We start from the raw sequence: 23,519 nt of genomic DNA on the forward strand, positions 1-23,519 counted from the left end.
TGATTTGGAAAATAATTTGGACTTTCAAAGATGCAAAAATATCAATCAAAATGTAGACTCAACAATAGTAAAACCTTAGCTTACATTTTTAAGGAGCTCAATTGGTGTATTGACGACTGTAAAAATTCTCAATATGATTGCTATGAGATTTGTACAGATAAATTTCTTGCATCGATGAAAAATTGCCCTTGCTATGAAGGCTGCCCTCAAGGCTGTCCATTTTGCTCGGATTATCAAGTATGTTTTAGTCGACCAAAAGATAGATTAAAAGGAAATTGCCTACATATTCGTATTCTAGTGCGAAGGCGACGGCTTCGTTGTTATTAATCAAATACGGAGCTACCAACTTAGTCTTGACGGTGATTCATACTCAAGAGAATTCCTCTATCCAACCGAAGACTCATCTTATGTCTACCAGGCCGCTCATGCTTTTTTTCAGGGCAATTTTTATATTTTCGGGGGGCAGAGTGACACTAAAAAGGTTAGAATAATTCTTTATATTTAACTCAAGTCAATTTATAAGATTGCTGTCTTAAATGGATGCGCTTTTGAGGAGCTATCGACTCGTTTGACATACAGGACAAATTCCAAATAGACATTTATTAAAAGAATTTAATTTCAATTCACGCAAATAAATGAAAAAAAACATATTTATGAAATTTGAAAGTCACTCATGGGGAAACTCCGCAGTCGTGCTTCCTAACTCCTCAAAGGTTCTTCTTTGCTTTTCACAAGAACTTGACTATAAAGGATGCATGAATTTCGATGGAACATCTGTTGGTGTTGAATCTTACAGAACAAGTCACTTACACTTTATGGGATGCGTCGGAAATTATCGATCAACGATTCTTGGTAAAATAACTTATCACACTCCTTTTTTATAAATTTGTATAGCCGTTGGATCGAATCATAGTGATGGACAGGGTAAATATGTGGACATTAGGGATGCGAACTCAGGCTCATGGTCAACAACAACTAATTTTCCATATGAGGGGTAATCAAGCCACAATGAATTCTACCTAGTTTTTTTCTTATTTAGTTATACTGAAGCAAACTTTTGTCTCGGAGTAGAAGATGCGATGCTGTCAATAGGCGGTTACTCCGTGACAACAGCAGTGTACATGTATCGTGATGCTAGATGGACGAATCTTGGCTCTATGAATAATGTACGTTTTGCTTTAAGAGTTTCATTAATCTTTAATTTATAAGGATCATTATATGTCACCCTCGATCATGTTCAATAATGAAATCTATTCTGTTGGGAGATACGCCGTTGAAAAATTTCAAATTGATGTCAGCAATAACGTCATGACGACTCCTACAATCTTTTATGAGGGAAGCGGAAGCGATGAACCGGGATCGCTTTTATTTGAAAGCATCTACAATTCCTGTACTTAGTGAACTTTTCCTTTTTTTGCTGCGAAAAGTCCTTATAAATTATAAGTTATAATAACAAATTGATTATCATCATTTATTCTTCATTGAGGCAGTGAGAATCAGAAAGAATTTCTCGGTCAACTAGAATTATTTTTAAAACAGAAAAAGTCGAGCCACCGAGAAGTGCAGCGATCGGAACTAAAAGAAATTTGCGCTTTTTTCGCTGACGAATAACTACCAGTAACAAACCAAGCAACAACGATATTTCTAAAAACTCTCCACGAAACAGCATGATAATCTCTCACAACTCCAACACCCACCACCGCGCCAACTTTGCAGTGCGTAGTCGAAACAGGGAGTCCAATAAAACTGGCAGCAAGAACAGTAGATGCAGACGCCAAATCAATGCAAAAACCACGAGAAGCAGTCAAAGCAGTAAGATCTTCTCCCATTGTTCTTATCACTCTCCGTCCCCAGCAAAGAAGCCCTAGCAATGTTTTATGATAAGGGCTTGTGCACCTTACCTAAAGAGATCCCAAGGCCTCCAAAGAATAAAATAGTCGTTGGAGTACAGTCGGAGTCCAAAATAAGGGACACCAAGATAAGGGACTTTTTGGCTCAAAATGCCGAAAATCAGCGGCAGAAAAAAATCAAACTTAAGGGACTTTCTGAGATTAGTAAGCTTTTTCGGTTAGCTGAGAGCCAATAAATGGTATCAATAACCTTGATTTCAACCAGTTTTGCCGCAAACTGAAGTGATTTCCACTTCAGAATATGGTTTCCTCTTTCAAAAATGTCATAAAAGCCACAAAAACAATGACTTCAGCTTATTTTGCTGCAAAAAATATACTTTAAAAAAATTTGGCAGGGACATATTTTTTGCTTTGATGACCCAATTTAAGGGACTTTTTTCGAAAATTTTGGAGCAAAAAAAGTCCCTTATTTTGGACTCCGACTGTATGTCCAGTTTGATTGACAGTTCCTTCAGTCCAAATCAGAAAAATCGCAATCAAGGGGCCTATCGCATTACTGACATCATTTCCACCATGAGCAAAGGCGCCAAAACAAGCGGTCAAAATTTGAAGAAATGAGAAGACAATCTTGTTCGTTCTTGAGTTTTCTAGTTCATCTTCGGTCTAGAAAGCGGTCAGAAGGGAATATAAAAGGAAGATTGCCTTGAGTTGCTCATCAACAGAAGAAATAGAGCTTGTGTCAAACTTGATCGCTGCGGAGTCGAGCACTTCATCGTCGATTTTTCGGTGAATATCGACGATTTCTCCGTTATGAACGACGATTTCGAAGTCCGAATCTGATTCTTCGCGTATTTACAACAAATAGATTCGTACCTTGATGCTTGAGCTTCACATGAGTATCTCTCATTACTTCCCTCTGCAGCTGCATGACCTCGGGAATCCTCACTTTTCGGTCGCCCTAGAATTTTTCGAAATCAAGGAAGAGAAAGCCGACTAACAAGTAGTTTCATTATATTCTCCGTCGTCAGCGCCGGTCGATTCTCATCATCTCGGTACATATCCGCTTCCGAACCTACTCGCCGTTTGGTTTTCATTAATTCTAGAGAAAGATAAGAAGAAGATCATCTGATTTTCATTAAAAATCAATCCACGCGTGTTTCAAAACTTATGATTGGCAATTTGTAAATTGACAAAATGGAGGTTGAAAAAATTGATACCATTTCGCGAGTTCTCGAGTGTCTTCTGCTCAGATGGTGTGAATTGCACTTAACCATTTGATATCCTGACCTCTGGTGTTTTTCGATGGTTTTTTAGAAGCAAAAACCATCATCTCTAGAACCCTTTTTTCTACCTGTTGCTCGGCGCCGATCAAATTCAGAAGGAAGAGAAGTTTTGGGAGACTCGATGATTTCTGGAGTTTTTGCTTTTGGGATCGGAATTGTGATTCCATTTTCCTTGATTTCAGAAATTGAAAATCGACGAAGATGGAGCTCGTCGTTGGTAAAATCGGAAGCGAGAATTTCAGGCATAGATTTGACGTTTTCTGATACCGTTGAGGTCCCTGACTCCTTTTGCTTTGTTTTTCATTTGATAATCAACCCCCTATTTTTAAACTGAAAACATGACCGTAAAGAGCTCTGCCGAGAAAGCCGATTCGCCGCGTGAATGTTCGAGTCTTCAATTTTCTTCTCATTTTTGATCCTCTCTTTGATCAGCGGAACTACGACGCATTGAACTAAGAGCCCCGTAACTGCCCCAAAAGCAGCTGCGCCGATGGGTGGGAAAAGAGTTGGCATGGTATACCAGCCGACGTTTGGAGAGTGATGAAGGGAGGCAAAGACGTTGATGCCTGTCGTGAGGCCGTAAAGAATGGGCAGGGCGATGAGGGATCGCTGGTAGCTGTGCTCGTTGAGGAGGATAAAATGGCGGGTAAACAAGTAGAAAACGCCTCCAACAACAGCCGAAATAAGCGGCGAGACGGTCCAAATGAGGAGAATTTTTGCGAGAATGATCCAGTTAATAGTTGAATAAGCATCAGATAATAGGGCGAATCCGACCATTGAGCCGACTTTTCCAGGCTTTTTCGATGACTTTTATCGGTTTAATTAAGAATGAAAATGGACCATCGTAAACCTTTCCTATGGCATGAGTTCCAGAAACAGGCAATCTCAAAAACGTCGCAAACATCTGCCACATTACCGAACCCACCATTACCGACAACATCCCCACCAAAAGCTCATTCCTCTTTCCTTCAAAAACTGAGACATCAAAAATGTCTTTTCTAATCGTTTCGCCGACATTTGCGCCCAAAAAGACAGCGCCGCAGGATTCAAAGATAATGGCCAAAATACAAGCGGTTTTCATCGAAATAGTTTTTGAACCAACTGTAGTTCCGAAAGAATTTGCAACATCATTCGCTCCCACTGCGAATGCCAGAATAAATGCGATGATAAAAGCCGCTACGACGATATTTGCCGCCCTAGAAATGAGGAAGAGGAAGAAAATATGAACTTACTGTAATGAAAAGCATTGGTCAAAAAAGCACAATTGCTGATCTGGGCGGGTGAAATAATCGCCGCAAATTGGGATTTTGTCGAACATCTTTTTGAATAGATTTCTCTCATAGAAATCGAGAATCAAGAATTAGGCTCAGAGTATTTTTGGCACTACGCACTGAGTAAGTGAGTGTGACGTTTCCTTTATCATTGTCACATTGTTCGTTGAAAAGAAATCAACTACAGTAGTAACTGGAAGAAAGCTTTCTAGTGTTGTTTATCGAGTTTTATTAACCTTGAATAAATACTTGAAGGAATAATCAGATAAAATGTACAGAAAAAAGTAATATTTAGTTGCCAGACAAAATAGCACGCTCGAAAATGTCGGTATTTTTCGCATCGCCGTGGATTTTTCCATGAAGATGCCGCTCCATCAAAATATTTGTCGACCAGCTCGACCCAACTGCCCAAAGAAAAGTCTGAAAATGAATGAGCAAATGCTCTAGGATCGAAAGCCGTACTCTGGAATGAAGACACAATTGCTGATCAATCATTGAGTGAACGTCGTGAATTTCGTCTTTGAACTCGTCGCAATTTTCCAGATATTTATTTATCCAGTTGAAAGAATCGGACCCGGAAAAAATTGTCAAGCCGGGAGACTGTTCCTTCATGATCTTTTTAATTCCATCGACGAAATTTCTCTGATCCGGTGGATGAGCAATGTAAATCACTGTTGGCCGCTCTGACTCGTCAGTTTCTCCGAGCATGAATTTTCCGTCGAGAAATCGATTATGCTAAAAATGCTTTTTATCTTGAAAATGGTCAAAAAAATTACCTTCATTTGACCAAGTGCTTCATAATTGTAGGTTTGGACATATTCAGCGGTATTTTCGGCGACGAATTGGACATCTGTGATGATTCGCTGGACAATATCGCACTAGAAAGTGAGTTTTAGCATTTTTTTTTTCAAAGTTTTTCTTCAAAAAATTCGATGAAAAAAGTCGGTGAACCTGGATCGAAGGCTTCTTCCTACAGTGTCTTGTCCAATCGCCGACGTTATATCTCCAATGAATCGAAACATAATTCATTCCTCCCAAAACTTCTTCAATGAATTTCTCAGAAATATCCCGAACATATTTTGGCCGTTGTGTATGGAGGACAATCTCGCCCATGAGCTTTTGCTCCTCTGGTGTGAGCACTTCTGGATACAAATTATCCTCGTCGTCTTGAATGCTTCCTCGAATGTCTTGGCGAAGATCGAGTTTGTCCTCGTCGATCATGACGTCTTTGAAGTCAAATGCTCGGTATGGCATCAGGAAGAGAGCGCATTTGCCTTCGTTTTTGTACAATTTCTCAAGTGCTTCTTTTGAGTTCGGGAGGAGAATTCCCATCTTTTCAGGGAGCTGGGTCCATTCGGGGTAAATGGGGGAAGTGTTCGAGATGCAATGGTATTCTTCCATGTCGTGGTGGTCTCCGACTTCTTCGATGTCGATATTTGTGTAACCTTAAAAATGTAAGAATTTTTTTTCTGAAAAATTTTTGTCAGAAAATTTGTCGAAAAATTTTTGTCAGAAAAGTTTGTCGAAAAGATTTTGTCAAAAAAATCTTTTCAAAAAAATTTGGAAAAAATTTGAAAAAATTTTTTTCAAAAAATTTTCGTCAGAGATTTTCTTACCTAAAATATCTTGATGATACTTGATCCTGTTCATCTTGTCCCCATGGCAAAAATCTCTCCTCGCCGCCCAAAACTCATCGAATTCATGATCACAATTTTCCGCCATTTCTTCCGGCTCAACAATCGGAATAAACTCCCTCAAAAGATTCAAGTCGATCTTCGCTCCGGCAGCGACGGGAGCAGATCTGTCAGTCTTGGCGGACTCGTCGGAGGCCCAGTGTTTGAAAAATGGAGGCATTGACAAAGTTCGATTCATTTTGATCGCCATGAAAATGAGCTCTCTCATCCCGCGGAGCTGATTGTTTGGGCCCCAGATGTAAGTTCCGGAAAGAAATTTATCGCTCCGGAGATTTGTCGCTGGTTCAATTGATTGGTCAAGTTCTAGAGCGAATTTCGGGCATGTCTCGAGTGGCTGAAGATCTTCAAATTTCGCTTCTTCTGCTGAAAGAGATTCCTCGAGATTCGAAGCGCCGGTGATTGTCTTTTTCGCCCAAATTCCATTTTCGCCAATTTCAACTTCTCCGCTTGTGTCCAAAAACGCCCCGTTGTATTTACCCGCTTCCCCGAGTATATTCCTCAGCTGTTTTCGCTCGAAAGAATGATCGCCAGGACGATGTTTTGAATGACGAGATGTTCCATAAGCGTCGAAATCGAGGTCTGTCGCTCTTGACTCGCCAGCTAGCATTCCTACATCTTCAGCGCCGTAGAAGAGGTAGTCGACTTCATCGGCTGCGATTCGATCTCCTGGTGGTTTCACATGGATCCCTTCTTTTCGCTCTAAATTCAATATTTTGATAAGAACTATTGAACTTCAAATGCTTAAAAATGCGGAAGAAACATTCGAGTAGTCATCACAGCAGGGCGCCGCTCATCGATAAGATTCGATAAGAAAAATATCATCCAATGGCTTTGAATTTTATACGGGGTAATTTTCTGTTTACTATTTTAACAAATTTTTGGATTTACGCCATTAAAAGATTATAATAAAAGAAAATGTATGAAAAACCATAAAAGCTCTTATAATTTAATAAATTCGTATTTTTTTTCAAGGGTCAAATTTGAGAATAAATTGATAGGAATTAGACCCAGGTAATTGTCAACGTTAGGAAAATATACTCTTTTTCTATTAAATTTTCGTATATACTCTTTATATGATATGAATCATATCTACCTGGGAGCCGAAAAGTAGATGTTCGATAAGGATTCCCATAGCTCTTCTCCATCAATTTCTCAACCCCTTTTAGCAGCAGGTCCAAGTGCTCATCTTCCATCAAGTTCGGCGTATAAACCTTCTCAACCATCCCCAATTTGTAAAAAATTCTCGAGCTCGCATGAAGATACAACTCTCTATTGCAAAGATATAGAAGCGTGTTGAGAAGAATAAGGGTGTAACACGCTGTTTTGAAGATTTCGCTTCGATCCCAATATGTTTCTTGGGCTTTTCTCTTTTTCATTATTTTTTCACGAAAAGGGTTGAATTACTTTGCGACATGTTTCTTTTACCCTTTTCAGGCATTGATACTTGGCCCGCGGCGCTTTTTCAAAATGTTACAAGCTGGGAAAGGGACTTATGCGGACTACCGATTCAGATTCAAGCGCTTTTACCATCCAACTAAAGTGTTTATGACTGGATTTAACACACAGCGCACCTGTATTACTAAGCGAGGAATCTCGGGTTTCAGAATGGAAGAGCATATTTCATTTAGAAGTTATCTCTTCTAAAATTTCCGTAAAATCAAGGATCAAAAGATGCTTTCACGGTTTATCAAAGAAGGTATAAATACCATTTCTTCTCGCAATTAAACTAAACAAGGCAAAAATAAAAAAAATGAAAATTTTCAACTTTCTTTTTTCCACTCCATTTTCAAAGACAATTTCTTCAAATGAAACTTGCGTCGGCTTTCTCCAGCTTCCTGATCATGTAAGGCTTAATTTTTTCAGAGCAAAACGAGCATGCAAGACATTGGTTGGAGGAACCCTGGCATACTATGATTCTAAAGAGGAATTCGAGATCTTTTCGGAAAGACGAGAAGGAACTGGTTTTCGCAATCTGTGAAGAAAACTTGTGTCAATTCTGTTCAGAGTCGCAAATTTGTGAGCTAGCTGAGCTATCTAAGCGAGCTGAGCTGAGCTCTCTGAGCTAGCTGAGATGCGCTATCTGAGCTAGCTCAGCTCAGCTCAGCAATTTTGAAGTGAAGGTCAGCTCAGCTCAATGGTTCTTCGAAAAGAGCCAGCTCAGCTCAACTAGCTCAATTTTGATCTCAGCTTAGCTCAAAAATTTTTAGGGAAGCCCCAACTCAGCTCAGCTCAGCTCAATTTTGACCCCAGCTCAACTAGCTCCGCTCAAAAGAAATTTTCAAAAATTTGCAACTTTGATTCTGCTCAACGATTCGAGTCCAAATTTTTTTCGGACTCTCACTCAGGTTTTCTTCACATATTGCCAAGCCCGGAAAAGGACTCAATAGAACTGACTGGCTTGGAATAAGAAAAAATAAATTCAGGAAAAAATTTTTGAAAGTCGAGAAAAACGCAACCCGGACCGTGAGTTTGACAAATTGGGACACGAATCAGCGAAATATGAATTTGGAAAGATGTGTTGCGATCAAAGAAAATAACAAATGGGCCGCGGAAGATTGCAGGGGAAAGAAGTTTCACGTGACGTGCAGATTCAATGATCGTTATTACTGCTAATTCTTTCTACCAAAAAATAAACTCTTCGTTTTTGACCATAATCTGCTGGAAATTTCTTGAGGGGCCGATTTTCCATCAGAACTCGCAATTTTCCAACTGTTACTTTCTCATCAATTCTGATCAAAATTCAGGGCGTGATCAAAAGTTAAAAAATAAAAATGAAAATTTTCCCATCGCTTCTTCCTTTTTGCTTTTCAAAGCGAATCGAGCCAACTGGTTCTTTCACCGATTCCCTCGGAACAAAAGAGATACGTTCAGTATCAAGGAGTCTGTGAACGGCGAGAGCTTCAATTTTTATGTTTTGGGCGACTGGGGAGGTCGGCCAGAGCCACGATTTACGAGTACTTTGCAGTTGAGCTCTGCAAGATGTATGATGAAATACGCCAGAAGCTTCCAGGTAATCATTAATAAAATTGAAAAAACCCGCGAAAATTATTGCTATCGTAAATTATATTTTTAAGCCCGAGTATGTTCTCTCCATCGGCGATCATTTCTACTTCAACGGAGTCGTCGACGAGCACGATTTGCGCTGGAAAAAGACGTTCGAAGAAGTCTACGACTCGGAAGAACTGATGGTTCCGTGGTACCCAGCTATGGGAAATCATGACTGGAATGTCCTCCCGCCACAGGTTGGGGATGATGATTTGCCAAGAAGAGGAAATGGCTGGGCCCAGATCAAATATGGCCAGGATGAGCTTGGAACAAAACGATGGACTCACCCTGGTTCGGAGAGAATAATTCATGATGTTTGCTAAGCGATTTCTAGACCCGTTTTTCACGACTGAATACACGACTGAAGATGGCGTTGTCGTCAAAACGATCATGATCGACACACCGATGTTCAGTGGTGTCTACACTGGTGGTCGACCGAAACCAAATACGGATTCGGACGGAAATAAATGCAATGTGTACGACTTGGATCCAAAATGCGTCAATAACATCGCCCCTGTCGGAAAGTCTCAATAATCAGCTTTTTTTTCTTCATTTTTTTGTCTATATTTTTTGACTTTTGAAAGATCCGAAAATCGCCGCTTGGGCTTGGGAATGGATCGAAAAGGAGCTCGAAAACTCTAATAATGCTGATTATCTCTTTGTCGCCGGACACTATCAAGTCGTTGATACAGAGGGAATCTACGATTATGAAATCTTCAGAAAACTCGAGCCGCTGATGGAGCAGTTCAACGTCACTGCTTATTTCCAGGGCCATCGGTTTAACCTCATATTATTAATGTTCAATTTTGAAGACTTTTCAGACATACGATGGAACATGCACAGAGATCGCCAAAATTGCAGCCTGAGAACGAAACAATTACGAATAATGTCCATTATTTCACATGTATCTCGTTTTTTCATTCATTTTTCGAAGTATTTTTCTAGTTGGAGCAGGAGCCTTGTTAGATACAGGAGCCGAGATGGCGTATGTTCTTACTGGAGGTAAAACTAAACAAATTTTTTTTTCAGACTCATGATAATTTTCAGAGATTCGCCCAGAAGTAGCGTGCCATCCGCGGAATGAGCCGAACGATTTCGACAACGGCAGCGCTATTTGCCATAAATACTGGTTCACGAAAAAAGTAAAATTCTCAGATGGCTAATCCGACAATTTGTTTTTAGTACGCTGGAGGATTTGGTGCTGTTAATATCACAAAAGATCGCGCCCTAGTCTCCATGATCAGCTCCGAAGTCGATAATTTGACAGATGCTTACAAAGTCGAATATTCTTTTGACATAAAGCCACGAAAATAAAAACCAATAAATCCAAAGCAATTACGTCTCGTTAGATCTTGCGGACAATATCAGCAGTAAATCTAAAAAACGTCATAATTATAGCGCGCCTTGAAAAGTGAAGAGTGAATTAACGGCTGGCGACTTTTTATTGCGATGCTACATATATATATCCGCACGCGTTGTCGAGCTTGAACTCAGAGTTTGATACTTTACTCAAGGGTCAAGAGAAGAACTTTTGATCGAGAGAGAGAATGAAGCTCTTACAGTCGGTTTTGGCTGGATCGGCGCTTGCCGTTCAGGAAAGCGGTCGAAAAAAATCTATTGTCGATTTTTCTTTTTTAAAAAAATTTTAATAACTTTATTCGTTAATTTTAAAAACTTTGAAAAATGAAAATTATAGTTTTTTTTTCAAAATTTTTTTATTCAATTTTTGTCTTTCCAGATCAAACCGCTGAAAAGCCACATGGTCATGGAACGCCAAGAGAACCAGCCAAATCTGGAGTTACAAACCAAAAAAATCTTAACGACTATTGGGTCAGCCCAAAAGATGTAAGTCGCGTATTTTTGATAATTCTGTAAAATAATCTGTGAATGAAAATTTCGAAATAAGATAACTCAGAATTACGTTTTTTCTTCTCATAAAAGTCACATCTTTGATTGCGTTGTGGTTCGGGCAATTAACCAGAACTTTAATTATTTTCATTACGAGGCTACTTCATTTTTTAGCCATCGGAAGCAGAAAATGAACGGTTCATATGACCATGATTTAGAGTTTTAATTATAGGCTGATCGACTGAGGGAAGCCGGTTTTGACATGACGTATGTGAATGTCATCGATGAGACGTCTGGTGGGCGAAAACGACGAGGAATTACTGATGGCTACAGTAAGTGGCAGCCGCTGGAGACTGGAGGGCCAGTTATGGTTCCATACGGGATTTTTAGCGATCTAGCGGATCAGGAAGACATGATCAAGGTGGAAACATGAGCATTTTCTGATTAAAACGGGTTGTTTTCAGGGAGCAATGGCAGAAATCGAATCCGATCTTGCCTGCTTTTCCATGCCATATCTTGACGCTACCGAGCTTCTTTCAACCACCTATCCTCATGGAGTCATCTACGTCCTCTCCAGCCAAGGTTGCTACTCCTCTCTTGGAGTCTGGGAAGGCTTCGTCGGGAACACTGGGGCGGTTTCTGTCACAGACTTTGGAGTTCCTGAAACTTGGCAGATCATCGCCCTCGAGCCTAGTTGCAATGGGCACGCAACGGTCCAGCACGAGCTGATGCATGCGCTTGGCGTGAATCATGAACACAATCGGCCGGATCGAGATGAGTTCCTTTCATACAACCCTTCCGCGACCTTCATGCCTCAATCGTACGACGTCATTCCGATCGACGATTGGTTCGATCTCGACAGTCCTCTGGAAGTCGAATCAGTCATGACATACTGTTCCTTCTGCAGTGCAATCGGAAACAATCCTGTTATGACCATCAAATCATCCGGAGCGACTTTCAGCGACGGATACAGAGTAACAACGACAGATGCCAAGCAACTGCAGTGGATGTACTGTGAAAGTGACACGACGAACTTCCCGAATTTTCAGTACAAAGAGACGGCAAATTGTACCTCAGGGGATCTTCTCGGTTTCACGCGGGAAATTTTCACCGACAGAATCTGCGACGGACTTGTTGACTGCGGAGCTGGAGAGGATGAAGATGGAAGCCTTGCTGAGTGTGAACCGAAATTTCCAGAAACCGCCTTGGTAAGAATGGCCGATTAAATTATTATATGAATTTTTCAAGGGCTGTTGCGGTGGTTTCAACATGGGATTTGCAGGAAAATGCGTCTCCAGCGGCGAAACTTTCAATGACAAGGACGTCTTTGATTGTGATGATGGAAGTGCTGTTGTTTACGAGCCCTGGTTCGGAAGCTGGCTTCTGATGCAGGCTGACAAGTGGCCAATTGTTAACGGAGAATATGGCTGGTGGTCGGAAATCGAAACTGAGGCAACTTGCCCACCACTAGGTGTTGCATGGGATGTGACGGTGATCACCCCGAGCTGCATTTGGGACGGCGTGAAGAGTGATGGTTCAGGAACAACCACCACAACAGAAGCGCCAGCGACAACCACGACAGATGCGCCCGCAACGACGACGACAGATGCTTCGGCAACGACAACAACAACAACAACGACAACACCTGAGGAAACAACGACCACGACTGACGCTCCATCAACTGGATCACCAGGGGAATGTACTCAGACCTTCGATGACTCAGTCGTTTCTTGCGACGGTGGATTTTTACAGATTGAAATCCCTCTCTGCTCTCTTGAAGAGAAAGGATTTATGCCAGCTGGAATTTTCATGGGTATCCGAACTTGTTTTATATAAAGCACAAAATTGTATATCAGCACGAATATTTCATAAGCTGAACATGTTTCTAGAAGCAGCTGGTGAGTGCAGAGGCCGAGTTGAAGGGGGCAATTCGGTATTTGATACTCTTTCGCCAAATTGTACTGTCGACCCGACAATGATCGGAGACTCGCTTGTTTACAATTCGACAATTTTCACGAAAGACAATGGAGTCTCCAATGGAATCATTTCCCGGCAATTCGGAATTGTAAGGAAAAACCATCCATTTACTCTTCTCATTTGACTCTCCTAGGAGCTTGAATTCTCCTGTGTTCTGGAAACCAAGCAGACTCTTTCCCTCGATCAGGGAATCAAAGTCAATGTGAACCATTTCATCGTCGATTTGGGCGAGAAACTTGGGTCGTTCAATGTTCGAATGGCCGTTTACGACTCACCTGATTTTGCTGAGCCCGCAAGGTGATTTTATTATTGGGAATTCACGAAAGGACTTATTTTAGTGCCGATCATATCTTCTCGGTTCCAGATAAGGTCTTTATCGAGGTGAAGAATGATGACTCTCAATTGGCTGTTGCGCTTGAAAATTGCATTGCTTTTCCGGAAGATTCTAACGGAACAGGTTGAAAAATCCCTGTTTCTTTTCTCTTATAAAGAATTTTTCCAAGAATATGCTCTGATTGAAAACGCCTGCCCTTCCGATGACTCAACATCGATCATTTCCAGTGGATTGACTCCCGAAGCTCGGTTCGAGTTCGCAAGCTTCCAGTTCGTCGACTCTTCCGCCCCGATTTCTATCGAGTGCGACATTTCAATCTGCGATCCTTCTGAAGGAAACTGCAATGTCTGCATGATCTCTCGAAAACGACGAGCTTTGAGCCTTTTGGAGAGCAAAAAATCTCGCGTCAAAGTCATGATCAAAACAGATTACTGATTTTTGCTCACTTTTTGCATGCGTATTTGTCCCGTTTCTCATTTATCCCCGCTTTTTATTTATTCACGAAAGTTCAAAAAGACTTATTTTCTTTATTATTGTGCAATAAAAATAGAAATCGAAGAAAGCTTATGTGCAAATTGGAGGTAAATGGCAGAATAGGTTTGAAAGGAAAGAAAAAAAAGAAAGGATTTAAACATCTTCGGGCTCTTCTTTCAGTTCTATCGATTCTTCTTTTGGCTCCTCTTTGACCTCTTGTTTTGACCTGCTTCGCGTCATTGGTCGATTCGGGTTGGGAGCAGTTTGCTTTTTCTTTGTCTTTTTTGGTCGGCCAACTTTTCGTTTCGTAGGTTCTTTTTTCGGTGGTTTGGTGGGTCGTTTCTTTGGCTCCGGAGCCTCTTTTTGTGGCAAGAAGCAGTCTTGCTGATCTTTGGTCATCATTTGCCAGTAGTTATCAAAGTGCTCATCAACTGAAATCATTGAAAATCGGGAACAATAGGGGGAAACTTACAGAACTCTTCCAAAAGATATTTGACGGCATTTTTATCCTCGACAATTTTCGCAAAAACTTCTAGCGTCTTATTCGTCTTTCCAACCGTTAATTTTTCTCCAATGCCCATCTGAATATTAGTTTTTTTTACAAAAAGGATTTTAAGGACTTACAATGGTGAGTTCCTTGTTTCGTTTGCGTAAAGCATTAGCACTGACTTTTGTTTGCCCCGAAGCAGCGAGCTTTTATTCGAGTTAGAGAAGCTTTCTAGCAAAAATTCCATATGAATTTAGTTGGAAATTTTAGCTGTAACTCTGGTGCCTTCGCGAAAGTAAGTTGTATGTCGCTTTGGCATTGCATTCGAGCGAGATCTGGTAGGACTTGATCGCGTCGCCGCATGATCGTCTTATACCTCGCCGAGTCTTTCTCCTCAAGTTTGCTTTGCAAGGCCAAGTTGGTGACGTATGTGTGCACTTAGGTTAAAATATGATGACGTAAGACGTTCTGGACTTACTCTCATGTACTGCTTCGTTTGTTCTTTCGAGACAATCAAAAGTCTTTGGCTCTGTTTTCACTTCTGGTGGTTTAATTTTCTCATCTTCTTCGGGCGAATCAAGCAAGGATTTGGTGTCTTCGGAGTCGGAGCCTCCAACGGAGTTGCTGTTCGTTGCTTTTTCTTTAGGCCCGCTTTCTCTTGAAGCCGATCTGAGAACCATCGTGAAGCTGGGTTTTCGACTCGGCTCGTTTTCGGCTGGTGCAAGGATTGTTATTTCATCTGGTGATTTCTCTTCATCTGTGGTGTGCTTTTTTTCTTCTACGGGTTCAGGCTTTTTGGCGATCTTTTTTCGTGCTCTTGAGTTTTTCTGCTTTGAGGACTTTGCTCGTTGATTTCTTTTTTTGCCTTTTTGCGATGCTTGCTTGGTGCTTTGCCGATTCTGTTGGGGTGAATTTAAACATTAGCTTATTTGGTCAAAATTATTTTTAAAAATAAAGGAAATAACTGGGTCATAAGGGCTCATAAATGAATAAAATGTCAATGGCCGTAAATGAGCTGCGGAGCTTTTCTACCTGTCGCTTATTTATGTTTTTCTCTGCCTGAATGCTCTGCGTTTCTTGAGATTCGTCAAGATCGATAATTTCTAGAGCTTGATTTTTCGATGCGCTTTTGACCGATCCCTTGACTTCAACAGGTTCTGTTGGCTTTAGTTGAGTTCAGAATTTTTTCAAATAAAACCGTTTCTTTCATGGATTTTTTCTCAAAATATTGGAACTCGACCTGCTGTCCGAAAGTATAAGTGTCCTCGGGTTCGCTTTTTACCGTTGAGGAGGAAGAAGAAGAAGCATTATTTGGAGATTGATCTTCATCTTGTGGCTCCTCCTTGATTTCTTTGTCTTTTTCAGAAATCTTCTGACAGTCAGCAGGCATCGCTCCGCTTACAGTGAAATATTCTTAAAATCTCTTTTTTTTATTTTGGCTTTATTCTAGCGACTAAGAGAACAAGTGCTGAGAAAAACAAGGAAAGCGATTGTCTAGAGACTTTTTCCTTCTTTGATGTTTTCAGATGGTCAGAGAACTGTTGTTAGTCTGCCAGTCTAGTAACAGAAGAAATTTCGGGTTAAATTTTTTTTTATAGTAATATTTCTTATTCTGTACCTTGAACTGTAAATAAACCAAGGACAAATTTTCCCGCAAAAGACCTCATTTATTTCCCCGATCGTAGCCTTGAATGCGCAAATATTTAACAAAATCGATCTTGGTAGTTCCACTTTGAGGAGAAACGGCAGATACTCAGACCTCTTGATATAAAGAGAGAACAAACCGTAATGGAAATAATCTGCGCGGGTTTTCCGAAAACCGGCTCAAAAAGTTGCTCCAACGCGCTCAGGTGATACCAATTTCAAGATAGAAATCACTTCTTTTAAAGAATTCTTGGCTACAATGTGGCCGATCTCAGCGAAACCATCCATTTCATGTCCGAAGTCTGGTACGATTACATGAAGGGCAAGTGCTCGATTCATCGCGTAATCGAAGAATACCAAAAACATGGATTTCAAGTGAACCAAGACGTTCCCTCCAATGTCTTCTGGGAACAGCTCTACCACGCTTCTCCAACTGCAAAAGTCATCCTAACGGTTCGTGACAGCTCAGAAGTCTGGCAAAACTCATGGAACAAATTTGCGGCGAGCTTTAATACCCAGTTCGGCAACCCAGGATTTTGGATTTATCATCGATTAATTTCGATGGGCTGGTCAAGTCCCAACATGAATCGATTCAATTGGATGATGCCGGAGTGCATGAAAATCGGGTTTTTGCGAAACTGCGATCAGGAGTTCTTCCCGGCGCCTTGGCACATTTTTACGGGGGAACAGCTTATTCGGACGATGCAGCCATACTGGTTCGTAATTTTTTTGATAACTCTTAGGGGTTATTTTAGGGATGGGATGGTCGACCAATACGAAAATCACAATCGTCGAGTCCAAGAAATCGTGCCAGCCGACCGCCTCCTCGTTTGGAACCCAAAAGACGGGTGGGAACCACTTTGTCAATTTCTCAACAAGCCTATTCCTGACTCGCCTATTCCGGTAAAAAAAGAGGGATGGTGTCTGGAACCGACAAAAAATTTCGACAAATTTTGCGTGGGCGGCTACTCGGCTGCTGATTGGCCGGTTTGCCGAATCCAGGCTTCTGATTGGTTGAAAATTACCACGCAAAATTTGTCGAAATTTTTTTGTCGATTCCAGACGCCTCTTTAAAAAAGAGGGCGTTCTAACTAAGCAATTCTAGCACGACAACAAAACGGTTGACAAAGATTTCATGAAGCGATACTTGCTCGAAGGCGATCCTGGCATCGACGCTACCAATTGGGCGCAGTGGTACATGAAAAAAGCCATTGTCAAGGTCGCTCTTCTCGCTGGACTGGCAATTTACGAAAAGAAAAATGACTTTCGTCTGACAAAAAAGCTACTTGAATTTTTGAAAACGAAGGTGACCAAATTTTTCTGACAATTTTTTCCCAAAAAATTCTATAAATAAAACAAAAAAAAACAAAGTCTTCTGCACTGATAATATCCCAGGAGAACAAACACAGAATTTGAACCCAGGAAAACTTGAATGACCTGTTACGTTACGACCTTGCAATTGATTCTTCAAATATGATTTTTGAAATGACAAATATTCTTATTCCGAACTATCTACGAAAGAAACTTTGCCTTCTGCATTTCGAGAGAGATAATACTGAATGGAGATAATTTGCGCGGGTTTTCCAAAAACCTGTTCGAAAAGTTGCTCAAATGCTCTTCGGTATTTTCTCTTCATTTATTAATAAATTATAATTTTGTAGAATTTTGGGCTACAAGGTCGCGGATCTGAGCGAAAACATCCACTTTTTGTCCGAAGTTTGGTACGACTACCTGAAAGGCCATTGCTCCATCCATCGAGTGATAGAAGAATACAAGAAGCACGGATTCGAGGCAAATCAAGATGTCCCCGGGAACGTCTACTGGGAAGAACTTTACCACGCTTCTCCAAACGCCAAGGTCATCTTGACCGTCCGGGACAGCACGGAAGTCTGGAAAAACTCATTCATCCCTTTTCTCGAAAATGTCAACAAGCAGTTCGGAAACCCGGGATTTTGGCTTTACCACCGGACAATTGCCATGGGCTGGACTAGTCCGAACATGAATCGAGCTAATTGGACCACTCATGTTTGAAAAGAACGATTTTTTGTCCATGAAAATTTTTTTCAGGAAGTGATGAAAAAAGGGTTCTTCAGAAACTGCGATCAGGACTTTTTTCCAGCCCCTTGGACTGTTTTTACAGGCGAACAAATGATCAAAATAATGAAACCATACTGGTAGGATAATCGACTTTCCCGATGTCAAAAGTCCAATTTTAATTATATATTATGTTTAGGGAAACTCGACGAAAAGTGAGCTTTTTTTTGGGCTTAGTAGGGAGGGAGTATAATACATATTTAGAAAGCCCAGGAGCTGGGGATCATTTTGACTATTGACAGTAAGGGGTTTGACTCATGCCCCGGGGCACTTTTGGCCTTCCAAAGAGGCAAAAATCTGGTACTCTCGGGATAAGGGACCGTAAGTTCTAGTATCCCGGGTCTGTGGATATGAAACCTTTTCGTCGAGTTTCCCTAATTATGTTATATTAAATTGCATTTTATTATCCAGGGAAGCGGCGGTCGACCAATACGAAAGCCACAACCGTCGAGTACAAGAAATCGTCCCAGCCGAACGCCTCCTTGTTTGGAACCCAAAAGACGGTTGGGAACCTCTTTGCAAGTTTCTTGGCAAACCTGTTCCTGACAAGCCGATCCCGGTAGGAGATTTTTTTTTATCAAATTATTATGACGATTCTAGCACGACAACAAAACCGCGGACAAAGATTTCATCAAACGATACTTGCTTGAAGGCGAGCCGGGAGTTGATGCGATGAACTGGACCCAGTATTACATCAAGAAAGCGATGATCAAGGTCGCGCTTGTCGCCGGTTTGGCGATCTACGAGAAGAAAAATGATTTCCGCCTGACGAGAGGGCTTGTTTCTCTTCTGAAAAGAAACTTGTCGAGATTTTTTTGAACAAAAACTTATTTAATAAAAATAAATAAATAATTTACAAAGTATTGTGCGAAAAAATTGAAGTATTCAAATTTATTCATCATCAGAAAAAGCTTCTTTCGTAATTTTTGCAAATGTTGTGCATTCAATCGATTCTTGTGATAATCGCGGATGATCGAGCTCGTCGATTGTTTCTTGAAGTGTTTCATCCTTCAAATTCTTATTCGCCAAAAACCCTATATTTTCAACTAAACCTTGTTATCATCCGGAAGCTGTCCGTACAAAATCTCATCGGAAATCTTCACCGCTTTGTAGAAAATGAAGCTGAAAAAGAGAAAAAGAATAATCGACAAAACCGTCAGCCAGGGCCTCAATCGTTCCTCCGCAAGCTTCAAATTTTCCGGATGCTCTTCTCTGTACTTTCTTATCATTTCTGGAATGTCGACCAGAAGATAGAGCGTTTCTGGCTCGGTTTCTACTTCGATGCTGATATTTTTCATCTTTCAAATGGGAATATATTTTTTGGGAAGGGCCAATTTAGATTTAATTAGAATTAAGCCAAGTCTTTGCCTGTCTGATTTTTGATGCCCTTCGACAAAGTTGTCAAATCAATATCTTCCGAAAACGAAATGAAGCCAAATTGGACGTTTGAGTCGAAATTTTCAATCAGAACCAAGAAAAATGGGAAAGGTGTCTTGAACCGACAAAAAAACTTCGACAAATTTTGCGTGAGAATTTTCAACCAATCAGAAGCATGGATTCGGCAAACCGGCCAGTAGTATAATGTCTGGCTAGGGCTTAGCTGCAGGCCGCCCTTTCGCCGCGCCGAGTCCAAAATGAAAAAAAGTGAAAAAAGGGTGGATTTTGCGCGCTCGACATATGGGGACCCCGGGGCAAATACTTGGAAAATATCCAGACTTTGACTAGGGTGGGCAGGCCGTACGGCAGGCCGTTTGGACTCGGTGCAGTTTTGGGCGATTTGCAGCCAGGCTCTAGCCAGACATTTTACTCAAGTGGTCGATCAAAATTAAGTGGTCAATAAAATAAAGTGGTCAATAAAAACGAGTGGTCAATAAAAACGAGTGGTCAATAAAAGTGGCCGAAAGGCTCTAGAATCGGGGGGATAAAAATTTTAGCGACGAATTGGAAGCTGCCACCGGAAGTGCTTGGAATTGCTGCCACTGGAAGTCGACGGAGAAGCTGTCATCGAAAGTGGAACCTACTCCGCTGCTGAAACTACAAACGCCGCCCGTAAGCTGGAAAACTCTGCTCTACTCGACGACCGTTGTTCTCTGCAAAAGGTAAAATGAACACAGTTTCAGAAATCAAGAACCTTTATTAGCACAATGGGAGCATGGATAGCGATTGGAGCAGAAATGAAGGCGAGCCGTTGATTGGAGGAGGTCTTGTTGGTCGCTCGCAAATTCACACGCTCGCTGTCGCCGGGTAAAAGTATTTTTCCACGTGACTGGCTTGATGGTACTCAGCTGCTGACCCATTCTAAATGCTCTCATCTGATCACTGCACGCTAAAAGAATTTAATAAAGAATCAGTCGCAAATAAATGAAAATCAGGCTAACTTTTACTCGGACTCTTTGTCTTCCTTGTTGTCTTCGAGTTTCATTTCTTTGGCAAGTGCGTCGGCAGCAACTTTGCAAACTTCCTTGACGTCCTCATCGGTAAGGCTGGGCAGGCGAGGCTCATAATCATGCATAAAGTACTTCAAATCGTCGGGCATTATGCGAAAGTTGTTTTCGTACATGCAGATGTTGCTCTCGAGTTCTTGCAGGTACTCGCATTTCAGTTGACAAATTGGGTTGGTGCAAGCCGCCGCCAAAAGACACTGGTAAATGTCAAAGGAGAGCTGATCTTCAAAGACGTGGAATCGTGGAAAGGTGCCGTCCTTGACGAGCTTGGCGGCAATTTCCTTGAGTTTTGAAATGGTCCATTGGCGGTAAACGGTACCCTGGAAATCTCTTAGCAACAAGTACCCTAGAAGAATTATTAAAAAAGATTTTACCTCTGGCATATTTGCAGCGTCTAATAGCTTTCATTGACATGCTAATATAATCATGGGGATTAATAATTCAGCCTTCCCACACGCCCAACAGTTGTTCTAGAACACCCAAATTGTTGTTGTGGATAATGGTTGGGGTGTTGATGAAATTCCGTATTTTTGCGAAAAAGGGCTCACAATCTCTAGAATTGTTGTCAACCTGAGGCCGAAATTTCAAATTTCAATCAGTCGCCACTCGTTGCTCGACACAAAAGCTGCATTTTGCGCTTTCTACGTTTATCATGAAAACTAGGTCCAAGACCGCTTCCGAACGCCTGCGTGCGAATTCTACCGTGGAAGAAGCAACTGCTGAAGGTAAGTGCGCTACTACTTTATTTGCAGGGAGAGGGGGGGAAATTTACAGGGCCAAAAAAATCTTCACTTCTTTCGCTTCTGACTGACTGACTTCAAATATCTTCTTGTCCTCTTGGTTCTTGAATTTGAATGGTTGGCAGGTCCGATTTTCATTGTCGATCTGAAAAGGGTTAGAGTTTAGAGAGAGTTTTCAAAGAAGTCTATTCTTGTGACAGTTGCGAGATCGTTTAGATTCATTTCAAAAGTTTTCTTTGCAAAACTAAAACGTGTCAGGTTTTCATTTTAGAATGGGAGTCGCAAAGACAGTATACATAGCGTTTCATTTTAATGTCGGTGCGCATGGAATGAACGAGGAGATTATAGTTTCATTTTAACATACGTTGCCATGTGAATGAGGAAAATGGTTGCGATTCATTTTATCACTAAACTTGGGCTAGAATCATTTACGCAACGGGCTCATTTTATTCAAATTCGCTCGGGAATATAGTTGCCAAAGCGGAAATGGTTTCATTTTCTAATCATCTTGGTAACATTCGTGTTTATTGTTGGGATTCATTTCAAAACAAGTGCGGGAATATTGGCGGCCACGGTCTAGTTTCATTTTAAATTCGAAATGTGCATCAACACCAAAGAGAGTATAGTGTTTCATTTTAAGCGCAGGGGAGAAGCTTTGGTACTTTCTCAAAATTTTAAAGTTTCATTTTGTTACGACTCGGACACCACTAAGTTCTATAAGTCTTGATTCATTTCAGAGTTGACAAAAGAGTACCTTGACTATCTACAAGATTCATTTTGGAACCGCAGTTTAATTAAATGGTGAAAGAATACTTGAATCATTTTATATCGTCTACTAAAGGACTCATTTTGGGCGTATCACACGTGATATGTCCAGTTAGTAGGAAATTATATGTTTTCAAATTTGCCATCATTTATTTTGTGGCGGTGGCGGCGGACTAAATATAAGCGTTGAAAATCTTGGAGCATTTTATAGTCGTTGTTGTCTTCAGGGCTCGATTCGCTTTTCAGAGAGCTTGACAAGATATCTCTCGATTCATTTTACAATACGATTTCGACTGCCTAAAATTAGAAAAAGTTAGAGTTAGAGCTAAAATAATTTTAATCAGTCATTTCGGTACAGTAGAGTATGTTTATACTGATTGCATTTTATAAAGGGAACATTGCAGGAAAATTTTTGCTAACATTTTATTATAGGTTATATTGGTCGCTTTGCGGAGGATTTTTTTGTCAGCATTTTATTGCCACGAGAAGTAGAGTAAAGATATTTGACACATTTAATGGATCGGGTTGAAAACGGATAGTACGTTCTTCAAAGGGTTTCATTTTAAACAAATGCCTATCGTAAGGATATCAAGACTCTGGGGTCATTTTATGTGTCTAATGCGTAGAGATTGTACCAAAATTGGCTTCATTTTAAGAGGGCGACTGGAAAAGAGCCTTATGAACAAAACGCTTCATTTTATGAAATGGGGGCTTCGAAGAGGCTTATTGAGGGAAGCGTTTCATTTTACGAATATGGGCGCGTGGAAAAGGCCTCATGAATAAAAAGCTTCATTTTAATATTAGAAAAATTTCCTTAAAAATGAACTTAACGCTGAACGAAACGTTTCATTTTATATTATGGGGCGTCGCGTTTATTTATCTTTTGTCTTTTATCAAGAATCATTTTATTCGTTGTCGGGGATTTGCACTCAAGTTTCCTTGCGTTTCATTTTATAGTCTACAGAACTTAAAGTATACTGGTCTGTTAGATTTAGCTTCATTTTAAACCCTTTTTCTTTAATAAATGACATACTATTGGAATCATTTTAAATGCGCCAGTAGATTTCAGTGCAATAATTTTTGCAGGTTCATTTTAAAAACGTCGATTGAATCTCATTTTCGTGTAGAACATTTAGAATCATTTTAAAAACGGGCAGTATGGAACGATTAACAAACAATGTTTAGTATCATTTTACTGTTTTGATTTTTGATCAAATTAAAGTCCATTTTGAAACATTTTGACGCGTATTGTTGAGAATCATTTCAGTTCAACTAATGAAATTACTAAAAATTTGGAATCATTTAAGCAAAGTTGCAAAACCTAAGTCCCATAGCTGATACAGAATTTCATTTTATAAACATAGATCTTTCACTCTTTCTCACTTTCTAAAATCTCTCGGCGTCTCTCTTTTTTGCAGATCTCTCATTCTAGTCTCTTTCTTTTGCTTTCGGATCTCTTTTCCTTCAAGTCATTTTGATGAAAAGTTGTCAAAGTGGCCCACATTTATGCTCCCCAATATTGCGCCCTCAGCGAAGAACCCTCCATTGATTTTTCTTTTTAGCCGTTGC

At 40.6% G+C, this 23,519-nt stretch overlaps 8 protein-coding genes across 9 annotated transcripts; 4 read left to right on the forward strand and 4 right to left on the reverse strand.

The window, feature by feature from the left end:
* Window positions 1–1,096: 1,096 nt before the first annotated feature.
* Window positions 1,097–3,496, reverse strand: LOC145711661 (uncharacterized). The gene is made up of 6 exons (XM_081789348.1): window positions 3,202–3,496; window positions 2,849–2,949; window positions 2,724–2,808; window positions 2,553–2,686; window positions 2,408–2,513; window positions 1,097–1,155 (listed from the first exon to the last, which is right to left on the reverse strand). Exons 1-6 carry the CDS (start codon window positions 3,377–3,379, stop codon window positions 1,097–1,099), a joined length of 663 nt encoding a protein of 220 aa, XP_081645474.1. The 5' UTR covers window positions 3,380–3,496.
* A 1,168-nt stretch (window positions 3,497–4,664) lies between these two features.
* Window positions 4,665–7,486, reverse strand: LOC145707308 (uncharacterized). The gene is made up of 6 exons (XM_081784821.1): window positions 7,192–7,486; window positions 6,021–6,797; window positions 5,356–5,849; window positions 5,181–5,282; window positions 4,867–5,139; window positions 4,665–4,824 (listed from the first exon to the last, which is right to left on the reverse strand). The coding sequence occupies exons 1-6, from the start codon at window positions 7,472–7,474 to the stop codon at window positions 4,696–4,698; spliced, it is 2,058 nt and encodes a 685-aa protein (XP_081640947.1). The 5' UTR covers window positions 7,475–7,486; the 3' UTR covers window positions 4,665–4,695.
* Window positions 7,487–8,846: 1,360 nt separating this feature from the next.
* On the forward strand, window positions 8,847–9,692 carry LOC145705629 (tartrate-resistant acid phosphatase type 5-like). Its single transcript, XM_081783115.1, has 3 exons — window positions 8,847–9,108; window positions 9,173–9,434; window positions 9,478–9,692. The coding sequence occupies exons 1-3, from the start codon at window positions 9,082–9,084 to the stop codon at window positions 9,675–9,677; spliced, it is 489 nt and encodes a 162-aa protein (XP_081639241.1). The 5' UTR covers window positions 8,847–9,081; the 3' UTR covers window positions 9,678–9,692.
* Window positions 9,693–9,732: 40 nt separating this feature from the next.
* LOC145705639 (uncharacterized) lies at window positions 9,733–10,469 on the forward strand. Its single transcript, XM_081783127.1, has 5 exons — window positions 9,733–9,920; window positions 9,965–10,047; window positions 10,089–10,145; window positions 10,191–10,285; window positions 10,326–10,469. The coding sequence occupies exons 1-5, from the start codon at window positions 9,880–9,882 to the stop codon at window positions 10,455–10,457; spliced, it is 408 nt and encodes a 135-aa protein (XP_081639253.1). The 5' UTR covers window positions 9,733–9,879; the 3' UTR covers window positions 10,458–10,469.
* Window positions 10,470–10,690: 221 nt separating this feature from the next.
* Window positions 10,691–13,858, forward strand: LOC145711662 (uncharacterized). Its single transcript, XM_081789350.1, has 9 exons — window positions 10,691–10,745; window positions 10,882–10,988; window positions 11,224–11,412; window positions 11,456–12,199; window positions 12,240–12,804; window positions 12,881–13,056; window positions 13,102–13,265; window positions 13,307–13,425; window positions 13,472–13,858. Exons 1-9 carry the CDS (start codon window positions 10,691–10,693, stop codon window positions 13,735–13,737), a joined length of 2,385 nt encoding a protein of 794 aa, XP_081645476.1. The 3' UTR covers window positions 13,738–13,858.
* LOC145710871 (uncharacterized) lies at window positions 13,835–14,466 on the reverse strand. The gene is made up of 3 exons (XM_081788579.1): window positions 14,401–14,466; window positions 14,249–14,357; window positions 13,835–14,207 (listed from the first exon to the last, which is right to left on the reverse strand). Exons 2-3 carry the CDS (start codon window positions 14,355–14,357, stop codon window positions 13,930–13,932), a joined length of 387 nt encoding a protein of 128 aa, XP_081644705.1. The 5' UTR covers window positions 14,401–14,466; the 3' UTR covers window positions 13,835–13,929.
* LOC145710870 (uncharacterized) lies at window positions 14,407–15,697 on the reverse strand. 2 transcript variants are annotated; one of them, XM_081788578.1, is made up of 4 exons: window positions 15,504–15,697; window positions 15,416–15,427; window positions 14,742–15,066; window positions 14,407–14,700 (listed from the first exon to the last, which is right to left on the reverse strand). In XM_081788578.1, exons 1-4 carry the CDS (start codon window positions 15,651–15,653, stop codon window positions 14,495–14,497), a joined length of 693 nt encoding a protein of 230 aa, XP_081644704.1. In that variant the 5' UTR covers window positions 15,654–15,697; the 3' UTR covers window positions 14,407–14,494. The 2 variants fall into 2 exon arrangements, with proteins under 2 accessions (XP_081644704.1, XP_081644703.1); XM_081788577.1 differs by having other exon boundaries at window positions 14,742–15,162; window positions 15,296–15,427.
* A 347-nt stretch (window positions 15,698–16,044) lies between these two features.
* LOC145711663 (uncharacterized) lies at window positions 16,045–18,820 on the forward strand. Its single transcript, XM_081789351.1, has 8 exons — window positions 16,045–16,113; window positions 16,153–16,623; window positions 16,663–16,810; window positions 17,013–17,188; window positions 17,569–17,932; window positions 17,975–18,081; window positions 18,413–18,560; window positions 18,602–18,820. Exons 1-8 carry the CDS (start codon window positions 16,052–16,054, stop codon window positions 18,818–18,820), a joined length of 1,695 nt encoding a protein of 564 aa, XP_081645477.1. The 5' UTR covers window positions 16,045–16,051.
* The last annotated feature ends 4,699 nt before the right edge of the window (window positions 18,821–23,519 follow it).

The sequence above is a fragment of the Oikopleura dioica genome, chromosome 1 (genome assembly GCF_907165135.1).
Source record: "Oikopleura dioica chromosome 1, OKI2018_I68_1.0, whole genome shotgun sequence".
In the NCBI taxonomy this organism is placed as follows: domain Eukaryota; kingdom Metazoa; phylum Chordata; class Appendicularia; order Copelata; family Oikopleuridae; genus Oikopleura; species Oikopleura dioica.

Excerpts from the sequence above, each read along its gene's own strand:
- LOC145711661 (XM_081789348.1), bottom strand. The coding sequence starts at position 3,379 with ATGCCTGAAATTCTCGCTTCCGATTTTACCAACGACGAGCTCCATCTT. Across the intron at positions 2,809-2,848 it reads AGAATATAATGAAACTACTT|GGCGACCGAAAAGTGAGGAT; the intron begins GTTAGTCGGCTT and ends GAAAAATTCTAG. Across the intron at positions 1,156-2,407 it reads TCATGGTGGAAATGATGTCA|AGCCAAGATTCGTCCATCTA; the intron begins GTAATGCGATAG and ends CATTATTCATAG.
- LOC145707308 (XM_081784821.1), bottom strand. The coding sequence starts at position 7,474 with ATGAAAAAGAGAAAAGCCCAAGAAACATATTGGGATCGAAGCGAAATC. Across the intron at positions 6,798-7,191 it reads ATCTACTTTTCGGCTCCCAG|AGCGAAAAGAAGGGATCCAT; the intron begins GTAGATATGATT and ends TATTGAATTTAG. Across the intron at positions 5,850-6,020 it reads GTATCATCAAGATATTTTAG|GTTACACAAATATCGACATC; the intron begins GTAAGAAAATCT and ends TACATTTTTAAG.
- LOC145705629 (XM_081783115.1), top strand. The coding sequence starts at position 9,082 with ATGATGAAATACGCCAGAAGCTTCCAG. Across the intron at positions 9,109-9,172 it reads AATACGCCAGAAGCTTCCAG|CCCGAGTATGTTCTCTCCAT; the intron begins GTAATCATTAAT and ends TATATTTTTAAG. Across the intron at positions 9,435-9,477 it reads AAAACGATGGACTCACCCTG|ACCCGTTTTTCACGACTGAA; the intron begins GTTCGGAGAGAA and ends AGCGATTTCTAG.
- LOC145705639 (XM_081783127.1), top strand. The coding sequence starts at position 9,880 with ATGGAGCAGTTCAACGTCACTGCTTATTTCCAGGGCCATCG. Across the intron at positions 10,146-10,190 it reads GGCGTATGTTCTTACTGGAG|AGATTCGCCCAGAAGTAGCG; the intron begins GTAAAACTAAAC and ends GATAATTTTCAG. Across the intron at positions 10,286-10,325 it reads AATACTGGTTCACGAAAAAA|TACGCTGGAGGATTTGGTGC; the intron begins GTAAAATTCTCA and ends ATTTGTTTTTAG.
- LOC145711662 (XM_081789350.1), top strand. The coding sequence starts at position 10,691 with ATGAAGCTCTTACAGTCGGTTTTGGCTGGATCGGCGCTTGCCGTTCAG. Across the intron at positions 10,746-10,881 it reads GCTTGCCGTTCAGGAAAGCG|ATCAAACCGCTGAAAAGCCA; the intron begins GTCGAAAAAAAT and ends TTGTCTTTCCAG. Across the intron at positions 13,266-13,306 it reads GATTTTGCTGAGCCCGCAAG|TGCCGATCATATCTTCTCGG; the intron begins GTGATTTTATTA and ends GACTTATTTTAG.
- LOC145710871 (XM_081788579.1), bottom strand. The coding sequence starts at position 14,357 with ATGGGCATTGGAGAAAAATTAACGGTTGGAAAGACGAATAAGACGCTA. Across the intron at positions 14,208-14,248 it reads ATATCTTTTGGAAGAGTTCT|TTGATGAGCACTTTGATAAC; the intron begins GTAAGTTTCCCC and ends CAATGATTTCAG.
- LOC145710870 (XM_081788577.1), bottom strand. The coding sequence starts at position 15,653 with ATGCCTGCTGACTGTCAGAAGATTTCTGAAAAAGACAAAGAAATCAAG. Across the intron at positions 15,428-15,503 it reads CTTATACTTTCGGACAGCAG|CCAACAGAACCTGTTGAAGT; the intron begins GTCGAGTTCCAA and ends ACTCAACTAAAG. Across the intron at positions 15,163-15,295 it reads AAAACATAAATAAGCGACAG|AATCGGCAAAGCACCAAGCA; the intron begins GTAGAAAAGCTC and ends TCACCCCAACAG.
- LOC145711663 (XM_081789351.1), top strand. The coding sequence starts at position 16,052 with ATGGAAATAATCTGCGCGGGTTTTCCGAAAACCGGCTCAAAAAGTTGC. Across the intron at positions 16,624-16,662 it reads CGGACGATGCAGCCATACTG|GGATGGGATGGTCGACCAAT; the intron begins GTTCGTAATTTT and ends GGGTTATTTTAG. Across the intron at positions 18,561-18,601 it reads TTCCTGACAAGCCGATCCCG|CACGACAACAAAACCGCGGA; the intron begins GTAGGAGATTTT and ends TGACGATTCTAG.